At 52.0% G+C, this 22,583-nt stretch overlaps 1 protein-coding gene across 1 annotated transcript in view; it reads right to left on the reverse strand.

Moving 5' to 3' along the window:
* ABCA2 (ATP binding cassette subfamily A member 2) overlaps positions 1-20,983 on the reverse strand; it is a 77,153-nt gene extending 56,170 nt beyond the window's left edge. Inside the window, exons 1-2 of the mRNA XM_019541083.1 lie at positions 20,970-20,983; positions 17,560-17,674 (exon numbers count right to left, since the gene is read on the reverse strand). Of these exons, the coding sequence (XP_019396628.1) occupies positions 17,560-17,674; positions 20,970-20,983 (129 nt within the window). The remainder of the gene's footprint in view (positions 1-17,559; positions 17,675-20,969) is intronic.
* Positions 20,984-22,583: the final 1,600 nt, after the last annotated feature.

Below are 22,583 nucleotides of genomic sequence, written 5' to 3' on the forward strand. Positions count from 1 at the left end.
CAGCCCATAGCAAGACGCTGAACCACCGTGGACAGCTTCTGTAATGCAGTGAGCTCCCCTAACAGAGGCAGGAAACGAGAATCTGCACAGCTGCTTTAAAGTTCCACTAAAACTAAGGGGATCAGTGACCCCAGCTCTCAAATACAGCTTGGAGAGTCTTGGATAAGGTTTTCAGACCTGAATTTGGTCACAGATGACCCAAGTTTGGCCAGAGTGTGGAGTTGGGGGGCAGTAGAGCAAAGAAGGGCCCTGAACTGAAATCGCAAGCCCATGAAAAATGTGATGTGGTGTCAAAATGGGAAGCCAACACTGAGGCGCAAATGGGAGTCTGTGCTCCCTTGAGGCACACTGTGGTGGGTGCTACAGTCAGAGACGTTGGACCTTCAGAGCACACAAACTTCAGATGCAGAGGGCAGAACCAGCCCCACAGCAATCTCCTGAAGGCACAGGTGACACTCAACAGCCAGGGCAAGACCTGCCTTTTCACAGCACAACCCAGAGATGATGCCCTGCCCCCCCCCGCCCCACTCCACCTCCAAATATACAGCACTAAGAAGCACCAGCCAGCTACAGAGTCCCTGCACATGGCTCTGGCTGTCCTACCACCCCAGATAGACATCTGGCATCAGGCAGGCTGGGTAACTCCAGTGGCTTAGCCTCCCTAGGCTTCCCTTTCCTCCACATGAAGCCCAGAGATCTTTGGTTGAGACCAGCAACTTCTGACATTAACCTCCATGAGATGAGGGGGCTCCCTGTCCTGACCTCAGTCCAAGGCACCCCCCACTCTGGCTTCTCATGGGCACTTTCCCAACACAGCACAGACTGGGCAGGCCCCGTGTAGCTTGCAAGCAGCGACAGGATCACAGCAGACACTGGCGGGGGCTGAATCACTAGCAGGCAGCTGCCACCCAGAAGGTAGACGTGGAGTGGCACTGCTGCTAATTGGGTTAAATGCGTTCTGCATGCATGCTGAAAAGGGCAGCTGCTGTCACGCCAGGCCGGCCCATTCAAATTCATGTCCCGATAAGCACCAACCCTTGAGATATTCTGACAGGCCCCATGCCATGGGCCGCCTGTGCTGAGGCAGCGTCTTCCCTACCCCCACGCCCAGCCACCCTCCCTCTGCCTCCTTGGCACAGCAGAGCTCAGGACTAGACCTTCCCCAGACAGGCCGGCTGGTATCCTGAAACCCAGTGGAAAGTTGACAGCACCCAGACACGCCAACCTCACGCAGCACCTGAGCTTGCACGGGGACAGGGGGCAGCACTCCATGGCCAGCTCAGAACGGGCTGCAGAGCTGCCAGTATTCACATAATCCCGGTGTCCTTCCACTGTGTGGCATGGGGGACAAATAGCACCCCCCCTCCAGTGTGCTCTTTGAGGGGATGTACAGAGAGAGATGCTGTGGGCAGGGGCATCCTCATGAAAAGAGGGCAACGAGCAGCATGGAGCCCACAAGCCCATCCAAAGCACCTGCCTCTCCTATTGCTCACAAGCACTAATGAACCCGCAGTCCCTACCACACTCCCCTAGCTGCTCCTTGTGGCCACATGAAACATCCCTGGCAGAGCAGGAATCCCCATATGCTGCAAGGCCCAGGTGCCAAGCGCTCCACTTCAAGGACTGGGATGATGCTCCCTGGTCCCTGCATCTTTGCAGCTCTGGGAGTCTGCAGCAGCAGAGATCAAGGCCTATCTGCTATGGTGAAACTGGGAGGCTAAACTAGCAACAGAGAGGAAGAGGCAGCTGCTGCAGACCTCTGATGGTAGGGAGCAGTCTCACACACGCACCCTGAGGGACAGGGAGGACGAGGCGGGATGTTCCTTTGAGTGACTGGGAAGGGAAGTGGGGAATGAAAGGGGAAGAAGTGGAGAAATCATGCAGGCAGCCGAGCTTTGGAGGGAGTAAAGGCAGGGCACAATTCCTCACTGGCTTCCCCTCTTCAGCTCTCTTTCAGCAGGCTGAGGCCACTAGCACCTCTCTTCTCTTGTTGCAAAGAAAAAGCCTCCCTGCCCCTTTGCAATAACCCGTTGCTGGCCTCCTGGCCTGTGGTGGGGCAAGCTGCAGCTGCTCTCAATTGAGGAGCAACTGCAGTTAAAGGAAGAGGGTTTGGGTGGGGGTAGGGAACTGGTTTGAAGCAAATCATTCCCCAGCTGTTTGGAGATGCAGCTAATACCTCAAATTGCTGCAGAGGCCAAGAATTACCTTCCACCCCCTGCTGAAGCAGCATTTAGCTAGCTGAAAGGGCCTGCCCCTCCCCGCCCCACCGGGGGCCAGGATTTGACAACAGCATATGGTAAATCACACTAAATCCATAGGAATCCCTGACCCCAATAGCATGCACAGGCCCAGCACAGCTGAGAGCAGAGGGGCCTCTGGATTCCAGGTACAGGCAAGAGAGCGTCTTCCACAGGACTGGCCCAGGGACCTAGGAGCATCATTAGGCTTTTCTGTATTCCAGATGACAGCCAATAGTCGGGGCCCAGTTGTGCCATATGGACCTCGAACAAAGAGGTGGGAGAAAGTACGGACGGAGCCCCACTTACAGGGAGGGCCTGCAGGCAGCATGGCAGGTGGAGCCACAGCGAGGGTTTGCAGAGATAAGGTTTACTGGTTGGCTTTGTTCTTGGGATTTTAACAGTAGGGTCCAGTGCTCCAGACCCAGGGCAAGACTCACATATGCCAACAGAGCCCCACTCTGGCAGGGCAGAGCCAAATGCTCCCTGCAACTCCATCAAGGGTGTCAGGGTGGGGAGAAAACAAGATGGGGGTAAAAAATTAATACATCATCAACTTCCCTGATGCCTCCAGGAGACAGCACTTCTGGGAAACCGAAGCCCCATTGAGATCCTGGGCACAAATTAGTACCAACTCTACTAGGGCTCCCTTCACGCCATGCCAGAGGTGCCAGGTCAACATGCCCTCAGTGAGGGATCTGCAGAAGTAAGGGGCGCCACAGGAAACTGGTGCTTGCAGGGTGCCCAGCCCATGGACATGGGAACCCACTGCCTTGGTATTCTATAGATTTATAGAAAGAAAAGCTGGAAGGGACCTCAGGAGGTCACCTCTAGTCCAGCCCCCTGCTCAAGGCAGAATCACCCGTTTAACCTATCCCAGACAAGTGCTTGTTCAACCTGCACTTAAAAGCTTTTACAACAGACAATCCACAGCCTCCCTAATCATCTGTCCCAGTGCTTCACCACCCTCAGACAGGAAGTTCTTCCCAGCATCCAGCCTGAATCTCCACTGCTGCAATTTCAGACCATTAGTCCTTGTCCTGTCCCCTGCAGTCACAGATAATATGTAGAATCCACTCTTCAAGTATATGGAAGGGTACCCTCCCAGTCTCCTCCTCTGCAAGACAATCAATCCTGGTCCTCCCAACCATTCTTGCTCTCCACCCGATTCGTTCCAGTTTGCACACATCTTTCTTGAAGCAGTGCTCCAGGTGAGGCCTCTGCAGTCCTGAACTGAGCAGAAGGATCGCTTCCCATGACTCATGCATGGCACTGATGCTAATATAACCTACCATTCTAGTGACTTTCTGCAACACCTTTATACTGTTGACTCATACCCAGCTCGGGACCTGCTCTAACCCCCAGCAGCAGTGGAGGATGCAGGCAGTGATCTGCTCACAGGCTCCACTTCAGGGAAGACGAGGAGCTCTGGGACTAGGGGAAAATACTAACAAGCCAAATAACATACTGGGCAGATGACAGAAAGGCCATTTCCCCCTTTCCAGCCCCACAGCAGGCAGAGACCGAGATAGCCCCGTTTCCTAGCCCTCAGGTGTCACTGCTGCCTCGTGCCAAGCCCCTGCTAGCTTAAAGAGCTCCAGGCTGGAGCAGCCATCTCCCAGGAGCCAGGGCCAAGCACCATCCACGCCAACTCCTGCAGAACAGCGGGGTTTGCAAAAGGCGTCTCAGAGATCTGCAAGTCTGTGGTACCCACTGTCCTGTCCAGGGGCATTTCCCCTTCACAGCAACACTCAGTGCCTGCAAGTCCTGACAGACCACTTCAGGAAGCAGCGGATCTCTGGATCACTCGAGCTGCCTGTCAGGGCCTCCAAGGACTGCTCACATGCCCACCTCTTGCTGCAAGCCACAGCGGGAGCACGTCAAGCAGAGAGGCCTGGTGTAGGTCCCCAAGGCAACCCATCTCCACACCACATGCTCAGTCATCCCTGCCTCAGCGTGTGGCTCCCCCAGTTGACATGCTGGTCCACAGCACTGTCACACCAGGTGTGTCCAACTAGCTCTGCACACTGCTCTTTCCAGGTGCAGCACACGCTGGCGCTGGCGTGGCTGGGCAGCTCCTCCCTGCATTCCCTCACCCAACACTGACCGCCTGCACCCGGCCCCCTGCAGCCACGTCTCCCTGCCAGAATAGGAGTCAAGGCAGTGATGCTGGAAGGTGCTCACTAAGACTTAGGCAAGTCCCTCCGCTTCCTGTGCCTCAGTTTCACCATCTATAATAGAATACCAACATGGAGCTATTTGGCTTGCTAGACACCTTGCCACGCACCAGGTCTCAGCGCTCCCACATGTGAAAGGAGACAGCTGACTGGGAGTCTGAGGTCACTGAAGGAACACAGCCCAGCATAAAGGAAAAGGGCTTTCAGAGCAATTCACAGTCCATACATGCCCACAGCCATGGGCAGGCAACCTTCTGCAAATGGCAAGTCCCTGAGGTCTGCTGACCCGGCCTGATGCTCTCTGCCCAAGCCCACTAGCAGAGATTTACCCACATTCAAGCCCACCCGAGACTTTTGACCCCCCTCCCCCGCACAAATCAGAGGCCCAGAAATGTTAAGAGTCTGGACGTGAATTTATGCTGGCAAAAGCTGGAACCCGAGTCAGAGCTTCAGAATAAACTGCTGCGTCTTTCTAGCAATCGGAGGCAGGATTGGACAGGCCTTCCTGGGGCGTTTCTTGACCAGCTGCAGCAAAATCACGCCCTAGATACGCAAAGGAAAAACGTTATGAATTCTGTGCCTCCTGGGCCATCGTAAGTTATCACAGGCTGCTCCAAATCCATCAGGTCTCCAGACCTGGGAACAGTGGGTTTTATTTTCAATTCAATATGGTTAAGAGCATACCCGGTTAAGCCCCTTTTAAATCACTCTTACCACACAGATTCCAGAGCTGCACTTCCTATGGACTTCTGCTGGCCCAGTTTTATCAGTTAGGATAGGATGCCCTACCATTGCTCCCAACATAGCCTGGTCCAACTGAGAACATTTTTTCCAGAGTCCCCCTGGCACACTTAAAATCAGCAGAGCTTCCTTGAGCGGACAAGGACTATCACACCATGTCTGTAGTGCTGGGGGCACAGCCGAGGCATAATTCCCTCCATATACTTGCATTCATTTGGAATTGGTCCACAAAAGGCCCTTACCAATTCTCTGTAGAAAAGCTTACATTTTTATTTTTCTTTAGCTACTCGGGAGTTCAGGGACCAGGAAGGAGTTTTCCAAACACAAATCAAATCAAAAAGCAAGCCACATTGCAACAGCTCTTCCCCAACAGGTTAGAGTTGGCTTTAAAGGCCAGAAGCTGAAAATGAAAATAGCAAGTCCCAAACCAGCAACAGGAGTGTAAGTTTAGATTAAGAGAGTGAAGAGAGTATTTAAAAACCAAATGATTGCTTTGAATTACTTGGCCATTTAGGGGTGATGGGAAGCAATTATTTTTTATCAATAATACCCTCTACTCCTCTCAAGACTCTTATCCCAGGGTCTTAAAAGTGCTTTGCAGAAATTAATTAAGCATTACAAAACTCCAGTGTGCCAAAAACAGTTCCATGGAAGAGAGCAAGCTTTGATTAGTGATGGGCTAAAATGAAAAGTTGCACATTCGTGTTAGCTTCCTCAGAGGCTAACAATATTGTTTAGGGAACATCTGGTAAAACATGGGCAAGGAATTTTCTTTTAAAGCCATAAGTTAAGAAAAACCTTTTCCCAGATCTCCTTCATGCACCATAAAGGAAAGGAAAAATAAAGTCCAGCAAGACATGGGCTTCCTTGTTTTCTTTCGCACATCACTTAAAGATGTCCCAAGTTCTATACCAAGGCAATGCAAGAGGCACCTTACTCTCTCTCAGCAACAACCAGAGGCCCTCCCCAACCTCTGGCATGCCCACAGGACTTCCAGTTTTCCATCACCAGTCCACCACTGTTCACAGGATTTGCCTTTACTTCCTTGAAATGCAGGTAGCCAACCTCCCAGCGGCAATCACTCAACCAGAACAGAAACGGACCTTGACTGGCTGCAGCTGAAGTCATGGAAGGGTGACTCACCCCCTGCCAATGCACCCCAGGGCAGATGTGGCATCTGGTGCTCGGAGAAGGGCACAGCACCGGATATTAGAGCTGTAAAATAAAGTAGGCTTGGCAGGAATTGATTTTTTTTTTTAAATCAGTAAACGTTGACATACAACAATTTCACCTCACGCTCACAGACCGATGAAAAAATATTTCCATCGTTAATCAAAATGTATAGAAAAGGGGACATTAAAAAAAAAAAAAAGTTGACGGAATGTGTGATGACAGGGAACAGTCCTGCAAAACCATGCTGACTAGCTTGGACAGCAACTCCCAGGAACCCCAGGGGACTGGGAGCAAAGAAAGAGGAAGCAACAAAGCAGACAAGGGAGCTATGGACAGGGAGTAGAGCCAGGACTGATGACAACTCTGCCACTCAGCTGGTGGCACTTCTACAGTACATGTTTGTCTCAGTGGATAATTAAAGTGGCACAATCCTGAATATTTAAAACATGTAAGAGTTAAAATAAATGCTTAGAAATAAACATTGAATAATAAATCATAAATCCGTCAAAATTATTTAAAACAAATAATATTTTTGTAACAATATATATAATTCTGACAAGCCTAAAAAGAAGATATGCATGCAAGTCCCTTTCCTCTGGTGGGGTACAGCTCTTTGCATCCCTCTCCCACCCCTGCTCAAATTCAACAGATTGACAACGTTTGATGCAGTGGGTGAAGGTGCATTCTCCAAAACAAGGAAACAGGCACAGAAAAGAAAAGGCACTTCCCCATTGCAAGCTAAAGGAAGGGACAGAGGTGGTGGGTGTGGGAAGCTAGCAGGACGGATACCTGCTTAGCAGGCTGGCATCTTGGGCAGCCTCTGCCCCTCTCTGTGCCATGTTTTCTCCTTGCTTTTTATCACCTTGTTTGTTCAGAGCCCAAGTTACCTGGGAGTTGCTCTCATTCCCTGCCTGTACAGCACCTGGCACAATGGGAGACCTCAGGGTCTTATTTACATGCTCTCTGGTATAGCAAGGTCCATGGCATTCACAGAACACCAGAAAGGAGACCCACAGCTTTGACAGCAGGGCTTCTTTCAGTGAAACGTGCCCAAGATCCTGATCTGCTGCTCACCTCGACAGTGATGTGAGTTGCATCAGATCTCATTGCCTATGCTGTGTCCTCTCCCCCACCCCACCCCATTCACATTCCAGGCACACTTCCCTGAGCGCTGCAATGCACCCTAGTGCAAGGATCTGGCCAAGCACGGCGGATGCCATCACTGCCGCTCACTTTTTACCCACTGCACTAAGAGCAGTGACTGGACAGAGGTACCTGCTTTGTCCCCTGGGCTCCCCAGCCTAGACTGTGCATGGCATAGGTTCCCCCAGCAGTGACAAGTTCTTTGACAATCATTTTTGGGAAACTAACCTGCCTTGTCTGACAACCCCAGGTCAGTGGAGGCAGCTCATGCATACAGTCAGAACCTGGAGACCTCTGAATAAGAACTTCTTAGACCTTAAAATCCTGGAGGCTGCAAATAAGAGGACCGGTGGGGGAAAAAAGCCCTGGTCATACCCAGTTCACTCTCCCTTTCAGTATCCACTCTCTGCCACTGTGACAAAGGACAATGGGCAAGATGGACCTATGGTCTGACCCAGTAAATAGCAATTCTTATGAACTTATGCGCAGTTTTTGGAGGGTCAGAAGTGAGGGGCCTTAAGCTTCAGGGAGCCATGGTCAGCCACTCAGTCCGTGACAGAGGGCATGGGCAAGAGATGTGTATTGCCAAGGTGAAAAGAAAGCCACACCAGGGTCAAGAAGCAGAGATCAGCAGGGCTAGGGCCCAACCCACAGGGTGCAGAGATCTGGATTCAAGCTTCCCTGGGATGGCAGCACATCCAAGGAGCTGGGGACATTAAATTCCCCCTCTCTTCTCTTCTCTCTCCCCCTGTGTGATCTCGTCTTTTCTCTCCTCCTTCCTCCCCTACAACGGCTTAGCCCCAATTAGTACTCAGCAGCCACAACTCCTATTAAAAGCCAGTGAGAGATCAGGGCACTCAGCACCTCAACTTCAATAGCTCAACATTTTGCTGGATAAACAAGACCCTTCCCAGCAAAGCCTCACTTACGAGGTTATTTTGAGGGTGTCCAATGTAGATACGGAGCTGGGGTCTACACTGAACATCTCTGTATGCAGAAGGACAATTACAGGATCACAGCTCATCAACATCCTTAACTCTGCCCCAGCAGGTACAAAATTGGTTTTCCAGTCCCATTAATTAAATGTAGTTCTATGCTTAATGAGATCTAGACTCTTTCTGAATAACTACATCCCCAACAATGATATTCTTGCAACTTATCCAAGACACAGGCTCACACAAAGTAACAGGCAGGACAGAAGACACTGTAATATAATACATAGCTATTACTCCACAGAGGGTCCTTCTGTCTTATTAGGCAAGTTTCAGGAGCATGCAGAAAAATGAAAAAACACAGAGCATCTGACACACAGCTATGATTAACTTTAGAGATCACTTTCTATTTCAGACATTATATTTCCTCCTCCACACCCACTCCCAGGCCCACACAAAAAAAATACTGATTTAATCCATCTGGCACTGAGATTTAGTCATCCACTCAACTACAGTGATAGTTACAGTGAAAAACAGTGCCATCCAACATGGGCAGAGTAAAGGTTATTATGGGAATATACTGCAACAACAGCAAGCCAATGCCACGGCCCCTTGTCACCATTCTGGTCTCTTGATCAGCCCTCCCATGCAGAAGCCCTCATGGCTAGCGCAGAAACTACATGAGTTTTGGCAAGCCATTGAGGGCTGCATGATAGGCAGGCAGGGGCATATAAATATTAATTTTCTAAATTTTTTTAGGGGCCCCGCAGGCCAGATAGAATGGCCTGACAGGCCGCATCTAGCCCCCAGGCCACATTTTGTCCACCCCATCCAAAGGACATGTCCCTAGCAAATGGAGCAGCTGGGCTCCACAACAGCATTTGTGCTGTTACTGCAGGAGTGAAAGGGTCCCAAGGCAGATTGCTCTATCCCACGGGAAGGGGAAGCACCTACACCTGACATACCCAACCTTTTGGCTCCTTCATACTGTGGCAACACTCGTCCAGTGCCCATGTCTTGGAGAGTGTACAAGAAGAGCGAGGAGTGTCACAGCAAGTCCTCTGTTAAAGGGAGCCAATGCCAGGGGACCTACTATGTGGCTGGCAAGACTGTGGGGTGACCTCTGCTTTACCATCTTGCTCCAGGAGTTGGGGGCCCAGGACAAGGTAATCCACACTGGAGGAAGACAGCTGGAACAAGACCAGAGAGAAGCAGCTTGCAACCCAGTCCAGTGCCTCCTACCCATCTGGCCCATAAATACTGGGTGGAGGCACCTTCTCTTCATAAGTGGCCAAAAGAAAGACGGGGAGCTAAATTCAGGGGACAAGGACAGAACAAATGGCAAGGGAGTGGAGGGCAGGGTCACAGAGTCAAAGCAAGGGACTGTGACCACTGCCAGCATGGATCAAGGATGGGAGTGCATGGAGAGGGATAGGCTAGTGTGGCCCACAACTAACATCCACCCTTTTGCACGTCTGGCTCCGCATCCCAGCCTGCACACCCTGCCCACCTATGGCAGGGCCCAGCACTCCCCACATTTCCTCCCCCTTACCATTGTTTCCCTTGGCAGCAGCCCAGCACCTTTGTCCCCAGCCTCAGCCCTGCTCTTCCCTCCCTCCCCTTGTTTACTTGCGGTCACAATTGTGTCACTGTTACTGCAAAACATTCAGGGTCTGTGCCCTCTGCCAGCCCTGCCTAATACGTACACTGGGGCCAGTGTCCCTGCAGCCCTGGGCTGGGCAGGGCAGGGTGGGGAGGCTGTTGTTGCAGATTTCAAGCATAGCATTTACACAGTGAGATCAGTGGCCTTCTACATGGCAAAACCAACCCCCAGGCCTGGGCTCCCAGCACCTGCACTACAGCAACACCCCCATAGCCTCCAGCTGGTCAGGGCCCCTGGGCCTTGACCTGCTCTCTGTCACCTTGCACTGCAGACTGCTTTCACCAGGGCTAAGGGGGTGTAGAGCAGGCTGGGTGGGAGTCATGCCCACTATACTACCTAAGGTAAAGAACCTGCCCTGGCAGGTGGAGGGGGAGACTTCCCAGCACTCGAAGGAGGCAGGGCAGAAGTCAAGGTGCCTGCCAGTGGGAGAGGCAGTCAGTGCAGACTGGACCCAGGCGTAGCATGGGTGGAGCTGAGCCAGCAGCCCTGCCAGCACCCCTCAGCCCCAACCCACAGCCCTACTCCTACTGTAGTCCCAGCTCTCCCTCCCCACCCCCAGCCCAGCTCTGCTGGTGCCCTCAGCCCTGACTTGAGGCTTCTGCTATCGATGGTGTAGATCAGCACCACAGCAGCAGGTACAGCACTGGCACCTGGCAGAACTAGGGAAAACTGCAGCCCTACTAGAGGGGGGAGAGAGAGATAAGCCCTGATGATGCCAGGCAGGCCTCAGAGCAGACAGTAGGAAATAACTCCCCCATCCATGCACTCAGCTCTTCCTACCTCCCTGCAGACAAGGCTTGCAGGAGTGTCCTAGGCACCTAGGAGAACAGCTCCAGCTAACCCCATGTAGGACCAAACCCAACTCAGAGACAGGACACCCAGCCCCCATGCTCCCCATCTGGACTCATGATCTTGTCATTCACGCAGCACGGGCCAGTAACCAGCACTTCATACATGGTGCTGAGGTTTGCGGGACATGCTGCAGGAACAGGGGAGACAGCCACCGCCCCACAGGGAGCAGGAAGGAGAGAGGCAGAGGGACCCCCTGGTGCAAGGAGGGCCGCAGCAGCCAGCTGCAGTAAGCAATGCTGTTAAAGGCAAGGCAGGTGCCAGCTGGGCCCAGCCCCCAGCTCACACATGCCACCAGCTGGGACAGGTGGAACAGACTTGCTTATCAGCACTGATCACCTCTCCCCAGGTTCAGGCCAGCCAGCTCCAGGCTTATTTATGTACAAAGAAAATCTATATACTGCTCCAACCACCTCTGCCTCCCAACCAACAAGTCTTGCAGCTTTTAGCCAGAGGTGAAATCTGCCTCCTGGCTTTCCCCCTCCCCCTCAACTCTAGGGGTGCAAGGCCCCGAATGGCATCTGTCCCCCAACATCACTGCCAGGTGGGAGAGAGGTCCAAGGTGAGGGCAAGAGCTCCTGCAATACGCAAGGGCCCAATACGGACAGGCTGACCAGGAACCTTTCAATAATAGCTCCAAGATCTAGGGGCTCAGCTGCGGGTTGTCAGTGGAGCAGTGCAGGGCAGCCAACTCAGCTCCAGCAAGTGCTACACATAAATGCAATCAGCACCAGCCATCACTCCCTCTGGTTTCTATGCAGTCAAGGAAGCAGATCTGAACCCAAGATTATTGAACTGCTGGAGCTGGTGATAGCACACTGAGCTAAACGACACAAGAATCAAAAGAGAGACACTATACTAGGATGCACCACGCGTCCATCTAGCCCAGCACTGCATCGCAGCAGCTTGCTGGGACCACAGCACTAGTATTTATTCAGCACTCTTAGAAAGAGGATTGGCCTGGGTGCCATTTATGGCCACCTGTGTTCTAGGACTGACACCAAATACAGCAATGAAGTCCAGCGCACGGGTTTCCTAGTTGAGCCACAAGGACCAGGACAGTGGGAAGGATGTAGAGCAGGCAAAAAAAGCAGTAAGATCTGAACAAAAAGGGCTAAAGGGCCCGGGCTGAGGCAGAGACAAATCCAAGGGTCTGGACAGCTTAGCTAAGCAGCAAGCCAGGGATAGGAGCAAACCCTGAGGAGGGCAAGAGAATGGGGGTATTTGCACTGCAAAGACCCGGGGGCAAGGGGCCGGGAGGTTGCCTATAGAAGTGAGAGACCAGAGCACGGGGGAGAATATGCCATTGCTGGCAATGTTGCCAAGAAAGCTGCTGCTGAACTAGCCTTGTGCAGGGATGGGGAGGTGGGCTAGGGGCCCTCGGGCCTCTCTTCTCCAAGCCTTCGAAGCGACTATAGGGTTCAGCGCCACCCGGCACAGGGCACTGCAGGAGGCAGCTGCATCTCTGGGGCACTCAGGCCTCACCCTCCGCTCACCTGCTTCCTACCAGTCCCAGATCTCGCCAGTCAGGGGAGCTGGATCCTGAGGTGGCAGCCTCCCTGCTTTGCAGGGTCTGGACATGCCTGGGCTAAGAGCTGGCACCCGGGACAATCCCTGCTGACAGCAGAGACCACTGCCCTCCTCTGCCCCCACCCCGCACCTTACAGCTGGCAGGAGACATAGCTGGGTGGTGCCCAGGCCCCTCTGCAGGGATGGGAAGGCAGTGGGAGCACGGGGGCGGGGGGCAGCCAAGCCAAATGCTCCCTCCCCACCCCCATCCAGCTGATCCTTTGCTTTTGCACAGGAAGGAGGCAAGGCCTCACCTTGCTGGGTTACCATGGCAACAGCTCTGAGTTGCCAGGCAAGCGGCCGCTGGAAAGTCAGGTGCTGGGGCACAGCCCCCAGCCCTGTTGCAAGGAGAGGCAGGGGTGCCCACCTCCAGCAGGGGCCCCGGCTTTGCAACAGCGACCTTGGCCTTCCATTTTTCACAATGGTTTCCAAGCAACGAACGCCAGCCTAGCAAGAACAGCGCTGCCGAAGGAGGGGGAAGCTCGCAGACACGGGCTGGCTCAGACACGGGTCCCTTCACATGGAGCTTGGGGAGCTGGGGCCGCCTCGGCCCCCGTCTGCATGGGTCCAGCTCCAGGACATCACAGCACTCCCACAATACAGAGAGCAATCCTATGGCCCCAGCCGCGGGAGGGGGCTGACAGGAGGGAGGTTCTGAACTCAGATCGTCTCCAACTCGGTCATCCCTCCGCTGAGCCACAGCAGGTCGTGCGGCCTTCGCGATTTCTCCTCCAGCAGGAAACTGGCCTACAGCTTGGCTCGAACGTCTTCGCGCAGCTGCAGTGTTTACACTGCAAACACAGGTGGTCCCATACAGCACAAAGGCCAATCCTCCCCCACCCCCAATAATTTTTGCCAGAAACTAAATGCTTACATCCCAGGGAACGACTGCATCTGGATCAACTCAAGAAAGGCTGCGGTGTGACTGGAAGACATGCTGGACAAGCTTTCAGGCACAAAGGGCCCTTCCTCAGGTACAGGGAAAAGAAAAATTATTCCACAACCAGGACACTTCTGACACCCCCCGCCCCCAAAGATACTGATACGAGCAACAAAAAGACCCTTTAACTAGTACCACTAAAATCCATCCCAACTACATGCCTGGGCAATTAACAGGCATCAAGAAGACCCCTTGTTCCTTATGTTTTATTATAGCCATGCCGGTCCAGGAAAACACTATTTCGGGGTGGGGAAATCAAGGCAATGACTAACCTTCCTTGCTATTTGCAACAGCCCCCTGAAAAAAAGGAGAATTCAAATTTAACACCACAGAATATCTCCCAAGACTGGACAGTACTTACACACTACAGAAATGTGTTAAGGCCCAAGCACCCTCTAGTGATGTCCACCTTCCCTGTCCTAGCAAGGACCTTAGTGTATTTGAAGGAATTCAGTTCAGGACTCTCTTAAGGGAGGAAAGTACAGAAACAGGCTCCCTGATGCCATGTTGCCAGCAGGGAAGTTGAGAAACACAGAGGTCTTATCAGAAACCACAGCAGAGATCAGTGACAGGAGGATGTCACATCAACCTCACTTGAACTAAGAAAGATAGAAAGAAAGAGAGATCATGGGACTACGCAACTGAAGAAACTCACAGGTCCTGTCTGGCCACCTTTAAAGCATGATCCCTGGCATGGAGAGAGGAAGCAGACACCTGGGGCCCTTTCAGGTATTTCTCACAACGTCCATATGGGTCCGTGATCTCTCCCCTCATGTACCTTTTGCCCAAAGCAGGTTTGAAAGGAATGGCCCTGAAGCGCAGAGCAGAGGGATTTCCATCAGACTGACAGGATTCACAGCCAACTCCTTCCCCTGCCTTTTGTGCGATGACAGATCTATGGAAAGACCAGTTTGTAAATCTGAGCACACAGCCATTACAGCGATTTGCCGAGGGCTGGCAGTGCACAAGGGAACAGCTGAGGTCAATGGGACTGTGTGGGAGCTGCCTCAGCCAGCACCCGTCACACACAGCACTTCACTGCCCCCGTTCATCTCCCTGGGATGGTTTTATGCCAATACAAGCTCCCATGGTGGTTTTGCAATGTGGACTGCCAGCACTACCACTGATGGGTGGTCGACCCCTAGGTTCACTTTGCTGGGAAACCCCAGTCAGGGTGTGAGCTCAGCTCTACAGAGGTGAAAGACCAGCTTATTAACCCATGGTCCAGCCTCCTCCCTCCTTGCAGAGTTGAGGGACACACAGGGCAGGTATAATGGAAGATGAAGAGATCCCTGTGGGGAGGAGTGGCAGGGGCATGAGGCATGCTGCCAGATAGCAAACAGCACCCTCCAACATGTTAATCAAACACACCCTATGCTATGTATAGACAGACTTGCCCATGCCCTGTGACTGACAGGCTGAACCAACACCCGTGAAAGCAGCTGCATTTACCTCAACAGGCTTTGGACTCTAGCCCGTGGACTACCATGCATAAAATGAGACTATTTGGAAATCTCTGCAGCCCCCCTTCACCCACCAGCCCTCTTTCCAGCTGCAAGCAGCCTGTGGGTGTCATTACTTCTTCTCCTCCACTGAAGCCCTGGCGCTAGCTTCCAGGTCACTCGGCCAGGCCACCCACGTATGCGACCACAGATGAAAATACAAAGAGGTGCCACTTGCTCCTGACTGGTCCCTGGGCACCGGGAGCTGCCGCCATTTGCACCAGGAGCTGCTGCTATGTGCACCTTGCCCTTGTCTGGTAGGAGGTGGATGTGAATTTTGTCTCCTGCCCTGGTACTCTTCAGCCGCCAGGATTTCCCTGCTCTCTGGCTGACTCGTTCCACTGTTCTACATGCCGGATAGAAAACAAATCTGCACCATCTTAACACCCTTCCCACCTGGGAACCAAGGGCTCTTGCTGCCTAGATCAAAGGAGTCAGCATGCTGCCAGGACAGCAGAGCTAGGAGGCTTGGGACTTCTGCGTTACCCTCATCCTAGTCCTTTCACTCTTGCGCACTGCTCCCTCCTCTCACCACTGGTTTCTGCCTTATGTAGGAGTTAAGCTCCATGCACGGCTTTTCCCTGTCCATGTGACTAAACTATTGTACAGTGGGACCCTCCACAACACGGGTAACAAAGGCAGTGTGGGAAGGACGGAGGAGCCTGGCGCTCTGCACGCGTTTCCTTCATTCTAAGAAAAGGAAGTTCCTTAGAACATGCTTCGCCAGAGATCAACCCTTCAGTCTGCCTTCGGTCCTACCACCAACCCCTACCAGAGATGGAAGGCAGAGACACAGAGATCATGGCATGTACTTCAGCAGCCCCCAGGACCCCCCAGAGACCACATACTTGCACTGCTTGGTGCTGTATGGACACGAACCAACCTAAAGAGGGAGTGCAAACAGGTGACAGACTCATGGGGCAGCCATGTGCTGAAACCCTGAGCCTTCAACTGCGCCTGCCCTAAGACAGACGTACCTGCAGAAAGGCAAGGGAGAGGAGCAGCAAATATAACCTGCAGCACGCTCTGCCCTCATCCAGGGGCCACTCAGGCCCCAACAGGTCACCACACTGCAGCAGTACTTCAAGGCACCAGTATTAATGCTGCAAATGTTAGAGGGGAGCAAACCCCACAGCACTGCACAACCCAAACCATTTACCCCCAGCACTCCCATAAGCTAGTAAGGACAGAGCAAGAGCAGCACAGCACTGCCTGCCTGGGCATGGCCTGAAAGGCAGAGCAGGCCGGACAGGGATGCTGCTTAGCGTGCGTGGGCATGCTCCACTTCTGAGAGACTGCCTCAGTCCCTTGTCCGCTCCACTGCAAACGCTCAGCCAGATGAGGGGCTTCGCCTAGGTTATTACCATCTGCTCAGCACAAGCAGCTGCTTACTGCTGTTTGACATAGCCAGGGAGAAACAAAGGGAGGGAAGGGGGAAGGCCCTGCAGGCTGGTGCTGCATGAAGCCCCAGAGCCACTCTGCTGGCAGGAGCTGGCTTGGGGGCACTTTATCTCCATGCTCCACAGCAGCTCTCACAAACTCACAGCTCCAGCTTCAATCAGGGAAGCCACCACCACAGCAGCTGGCACATTCCTCCCTATCACACTGCACTGTCAGGCTTCCCCTGCATTGCTGGCCTATCCCTAGGGATTACGAAGATGCCAGCCAGCTCCCCTCCTGCCCACTTGTTCTCACAGCTCTGCACCAAGCAGGCTGGGAGATCCCAGATCAGCAGAAACCTACTCCCTGCTACTCCCACACCCAAGAGCCAGTTCCCCTCATTCACTGCCTGATGGAGTCTCAAGTCTTGAAGGGCCCACACATCAGCTTTGCCCCTTTGGTGCAGACTCCAGGCAAATGCAAGGCCTGATCAGGAGTCAGCATTTATATTCCATAGAAAATTCTACCAAATTTGAGGGTGCATCCATGTTATTTGATCAAAAGCTCCAGAAAGAAGTTACAAATGTTCCTACCAAATGGGGGGTGGAATCCTAAAGAATTTCATCTGAAGCCCTCAAAACATTGCAATAACCTCAAAAAAACTAACTTAACAAGAGTTGAAATGAATCAAAGCATTGCCTTCTCAAAAAACAAAGTCCAAACTCTGATTAACAAACTTGCCTTTGAAAAAACTCATTTAAAGAGACCCATGCCATCAACACTGCTATAAGTCATGTTGGATTTGTGTGGTTTTATCACTCTAACAAAGTTATCATTTACATTTCCTTAACTCGTTCTAAGTCTCACCCAAGCCCCCACAGCATAAGGAACCTCCTGGAAACCCGTTCTGCTATGCTGGCCCAGCAGACCAGAGAAGGCCATCATCATCCATGTACTATCCTCAGCCAACAGCCACACTTTCCTATCCATCCAGAGTATCCGGCTGAGGACTCCCTTCGACCAGTACCCACGTGCCTACTCCCCCCCCCACAAACTAATTCTTCTGCAACGCTCAACCCATCACCCTGACCATTGGAAATAAAGGTCCACATACAACTTATGCATCAGTCCATCAGCAGAGACACTTTTTGCAGGGGCTTGCACACTGGAAAACTCCAGCTACAGCCAGGTTCAAGTCTTACGACTCCAGCTTTTTAAAAAAAGTAAACCAAAAAACCCCCCAAAAACCTTACCAGTGAAGCACTTAGATTTTGCAGTGTGTCAGTAGGTTGGTGCTTAGCAGAACAGAGAGTCCGAATTATTTTAAGTGGCTTAATATTTAAAAGTCCTGGTTTCTGGCAGAGCAGCCTTCAAGCTACTTCTTTAGACTCGGTTGCTTTCGTATTCCTGTCCCACAGACTGCTCTATAAAAGGGTTTGCTGCTCCCAGTAATATTCTGAATGGCCTTTTCAGCCAAGGAGAAAAAGAGATAGACTACCCTACAGAAACACCAGTGTCGAGTCTACATACCTAAGGCTAAGCTTCCATTTTTAGAGTCATATTTTCAAGTACTCAAAGCCCCCACTTCCCCCACCATCCCAGCCAGATTTTCTGGAGAGACCCAGTTCTCTTGTATGAACCAAAACTCAAGGGGCCACATTTTCAGAAGTGCCCAACACACAAAAACCCTGGCCCCACATCCACGTGCCAAATCCTTCTGAAAAAAATTCTGGCCAAAGCACTGTCAGAAGCACAAAGCGAGAAAGAATTGTTTGCTGCCTGCTTTCAAAGGCAGCAGGCACAGGGGTGACTTGAAACTATGTTAGATACAAAGCCACCAGTGGAGAATGCAATTTCCAAGATGCCCCTTTAATAAGACACATTACCATACAGGAACCCAGAGCATTTGAGAGCCTTCTATTGTCTCCTATTGTAGCAATTCCTGCCTTGCAAACAAATCCCTCTTTGTTTAGGTTGCAGAGTCAACCTTCACAAAAATACCATTATGCACAAAAGGAACAGAGGGATTCAAGTTTTCGCTAACTCTTTCGCTACTGCATCGCCCTTCTTATGCCCCCACCCCATGCTCCCATTTCCAGACAAATGCTCCAGTGAGACCTATGAAATGTGAGGAAGTGCCACACAGTCACCTACCAGCCCCCGGGCTCACATTACCTGCATTAGCAAGGTACAGGATGGAGGCAAGGGATGGCCCTTCTGTAGCAATACAGCAAGGGGAAGTGGTGACAGATACTCAAGTACACATAAATAGATGGGTGGGCATTGCACACACTGGGCAAGGAAGGGGAGACGCATCCTGTGCTCCAGAAAAGTGTAGATTCATGTTCCACTTGTGGTATATCAAGAACAGATGCACAGTGAGCTATAGTGGTCCTTTGAGGTTGCACTGGTGCCAGAGAGAGGAGGCGTTATCTCAATGAGCATCACAAACCTTATCCCCTCAGCTTGCTGAATTAGAAACAGAGCAGGAGGGAGAGGAGGGGAAGAGATGCAACTCCAGCTGAGGTAAGAAAGAGCAGTTAAAACACTGCAACTCTGTGTATTGCAATTGCAGGTTGATGCTCCTCAGAGTTCGGCTGGCTGGAGCTTTGCTGCAGAGCTTAAGCCTCTGCAGGAATGGAGCAGCTTCCAACTCAAGCCCTGCAGAGCTCACGGCTCCTCGAAAACCCCGAGTACTACTCCTGCACAGCTCAGCTGGGAACCCTCAACAGGCAGATAAAGCTTCCATTTATCCCAAGCCCCGACAAGACCTTCAACCTGGGTTCCCCGACTAGTAGTTGGCAGCACCCCTGCTAACACCCCTATCACCAGGTTCTGAACTGCTACCCATTTCCAGCATCCGTGCACCTCGGGCTTGAAGTCAATAGCAACAGGATCTCACTAGGCTTTACACAAAGTGGGAGCCCACCAGCAGCCTACAACCACAGCACAGCATGTCCTTCCACAGCATCCCAAGGAACCGCCTAATTTTCAGAAGGGCTGGACACCTGCAACTCCCATGGGATTTGTGGGAGCTCAGTGCTTCGAAACAATCATGCCACCTATTTCAGATACCTAAACAGGGCATCTTAAGTTAGCACCTCTAAGCCCAAGATGAAGCATCTTTGCCCAGAGGTACCCAGGACACCTGCAGAGGCAGGCAGTTTGTCTCGGAAGGAAGGAACTGCCAAGGAGGATGCCGCCTCTGGACCTTTGTGTAGCAGCACCCATGACAGCAGGGACAGACAGTAAACCCAAGCTTCCCCAGGGGCCTGCTGTGGAGTGGAAGGCGTCTCCATCTATTGGGCATTGTAGCATTTATCGATAGCAGGTGCAGCCTGCACCACTCTCACACAAGACAGGTCCAGGCATTAAGCAGGTCTTCCAGGAGCCAGGAATGGTTCCTCCAAGCAGAAGAAATAAGCCTCCCCCAGCTAGCACACATGTTCAAAGTCAAAAAAGGCATTGCCCTGTGGCTCCCCAGCCTGGACACCCCAGACGCAGACTGTATATACGGGACCCAACCTGGCCAATGACAATGGGATCCAGAGTGGAGTCAAAGAGTGCCAGGGACCTGGAGCATTGGACAAGAGTCAAATCAATGCCTGCTCCATTACTGTAGCTGATCTTTCAAGGTCCCCTCCCTGCACCTCCATAAGTGCCGGCAGCTGTTCCAGCAAAGGAGCTGACACCCACAGGAGGTCCCAACCCCATACCAATCTCTGCAAGAGCAGACCGAGGAAAGCACTGGGCTTAGGACCTTTTCCCTTGACAGTGGATTGCGAAGGTGAAGAAGGGCTGGTGTTTAAAAATCAAAAGTCCCTTCCTCCCTCACCCACCTGGTTTTCATTACTTGAGCAACATCAGGAAGTCAGGCAGGGGGAAGCGCAGACAGTGGGGGTGGGGAGTGGGAGTACACCCTCTCTTCCCCCTTCCCAGTCCTCAACAGAAGCTTTCCCAGCTTGAGGTCCCTCCTGGCCCAGTCCCTGCACAGGGTTGAGAGTTAAACAACACCTTCAGCAATATTTGAATGAACAACCCCCTCCCTTCAAGTGGGTCGGCCTTCCCTTCCTGGCAAGTGCTGAAGATGTTTCAGGGGCGCCGACTTCTTCTGTGCAGCTCAGGTTAAGCGAGCAGTTGAACTCAGAGCCCGGATTCAGTCTTGGTGGTTTTACAAGGAAGTGATGGTGGATCTCCCCCAACTTAGGGTGCTTACACGAAGTCCAGGAAATGCTTTCCGAGAGCTTAAATTAATCTGGGGATACAGCAATTCATCCCCAACCAAATGTTTCAAGAAGGCAAAAGCATCTTTCACATGTTCCCTTCCTCTTCACCTTCCCCCCCACACCCTGCAGCCAGCCCCCCACCATGTTAGAAATACCAAACCTCTTGCTGTCTGCCCAAGGGCACTCGGAAGACAACTAGAGACACGGCCAATTTAATTCCAGAGAAGAACACTACAACGAGACAGACTTAAGCGACTGATTTTGACTCCCGAGCTCAAGAGTATAAAAGATATGGCTGGGATGATTCAATTTCCTCACAGAAAAAAAAACAGGGAAAGGTTATGGTTATATATAAAGTCCAGATGCATACAGGGGAGAGAAAAAAAATATGCACAGTTAATTTGCTAAAGTATCTTCCCTTTGCCCTATCACAGTACCAAGCCATCACCATCACGATGGTACAGGATGAAGGTATCTAAATAACTGGCTTTTAATGTGGTAAATGCCCCTCATTGCTTCCCTCGAGGCCAGAGTTAAGGCTGCTTGAGTGCTTTTCTGCTCATTTCTTCCCTGAATACAGACAGATGAAAAAGGGCAGCCTCCATTCTGGATTTCCTGGGCTCGAACTGCTTGCTACGCCATCCCTTTAGAGGAATGGATGCTTAAATCACTGTCACGCTCTCGATCATAACTCCATCTCAGCAGACTGCTCTCATCTGGGACTAGTTCTGCTGGATCTTTGGTCAGCTGCCGAGTCCACAAGGGCAGGCAGCACCTGAATTGCTAACGGGCTTGAGTGGGCAAGGGGAGGGATGAATCACAACTGGAACTCCATCCCACACCTAAGGCAGCACATCCACATGACAGGCCTTTTGGCAGGACCCCTTCAAAATGAAATGGCATTAGGGATCAGACACTGCCTGCACGCCACCGTCCAAGGTACTGGCACATACCCACAGGCTGCGTTTAGGAAATGAAGTGCCTCCTCCTTCTCTAGCAACCCCCGCTCCTCCTGCTGCTCAATCCTAATGTGTGCGATGTCACATCTCAATGCCATGGAGAGGTTTCTGACAACAGATTATGCCTTTGTAGAGTGGATCAGGCAGGAGGGAAGAACAAGGTCGCCAGCATCTTGGTAACAAACATCCAGAGAGGGGACAGAACACATATGCAGCCAGCCAAGTACAAGCAACGTCAAGCAAACACGAGAGGTACCGTACATTGGGGGCAGAAGTTCCACCAAGCCCTTGCCCAGTGTCGTTGCAGAGTTGCAATCGTCTGCTGTTCGAGCCACTGCTGTGCTCCTGCATCACTCCTCTGCCTGCCTCGGAGATCCAACCAAGATCTCACCTGCCAGACAAAGCCATCTGCCTCCTGGAGATGCAGCAGTTCAGCACAGGCAGAGACCTCTCCTGCTAGCAACAAATATCTTGGCTGCCTGATATCCAGAAGTGGCAGCAAGTTCAGTGCCTTCAAGCCAGGCACTAACTAGAACGTGGAGCCTTAGGAAGAGACAACTTTAGAAGGCCCTACCAGATCAGCAGCAATTACACCTACCTCCTTTACAGAAGCACTGGAAAATCCCAACCCAACCAAGCAACAGGGACTAGAAGTCCAGGACCAAGGAATTTGCCTCTAGAGAAAGAAGAAGAGACAGAGGGGGAAGGAATGTGCCAAAGGCCACAAAGCAAGTCAGTGCCAGAGCAGGGAGCACAACCCAGTGCCTCGATTTTGCCACATTCCTGTACTGCTCCAGGTGAAAGGTGCTGATCCCAGCAAGCTGCTGGGCGGCTTGACCATTAAATCAGGCACAACCAGGTCAGAAATGCACGCAGCACAGGGGAGGGGGCCTTTGCCACATCAAGCAGGTAGGGGCACCACTACTTCCATCAGTTGAGGGGAGAAGGGAAGTCAATCACCACCACCCTGACCTTAACCCTGATAGGCTGAGAGACATGGGACTCTTTAGCCTGGAAAAGCACAGGCTCAGGGGTGATCTGATGGCCACCTATAAGTTTATCAGGGATGACCACCAGAATCTGGGGGAACGC

The sequence above is a fragment of the Crocodylus porosus genome, unplaced genomic scaffold (assembly GCF_001723895.1).
Source record: "Crocodylus porosus isolate Cpor-Errol unplaced genomic scaffold, CroPor_comp1, whole genome shotgun sequence".
NCBI lineage: Eukaryota > Metazoa > Chordata > Crocodylia > Crocodylidae > Crocodylus > Crocodylus porosus.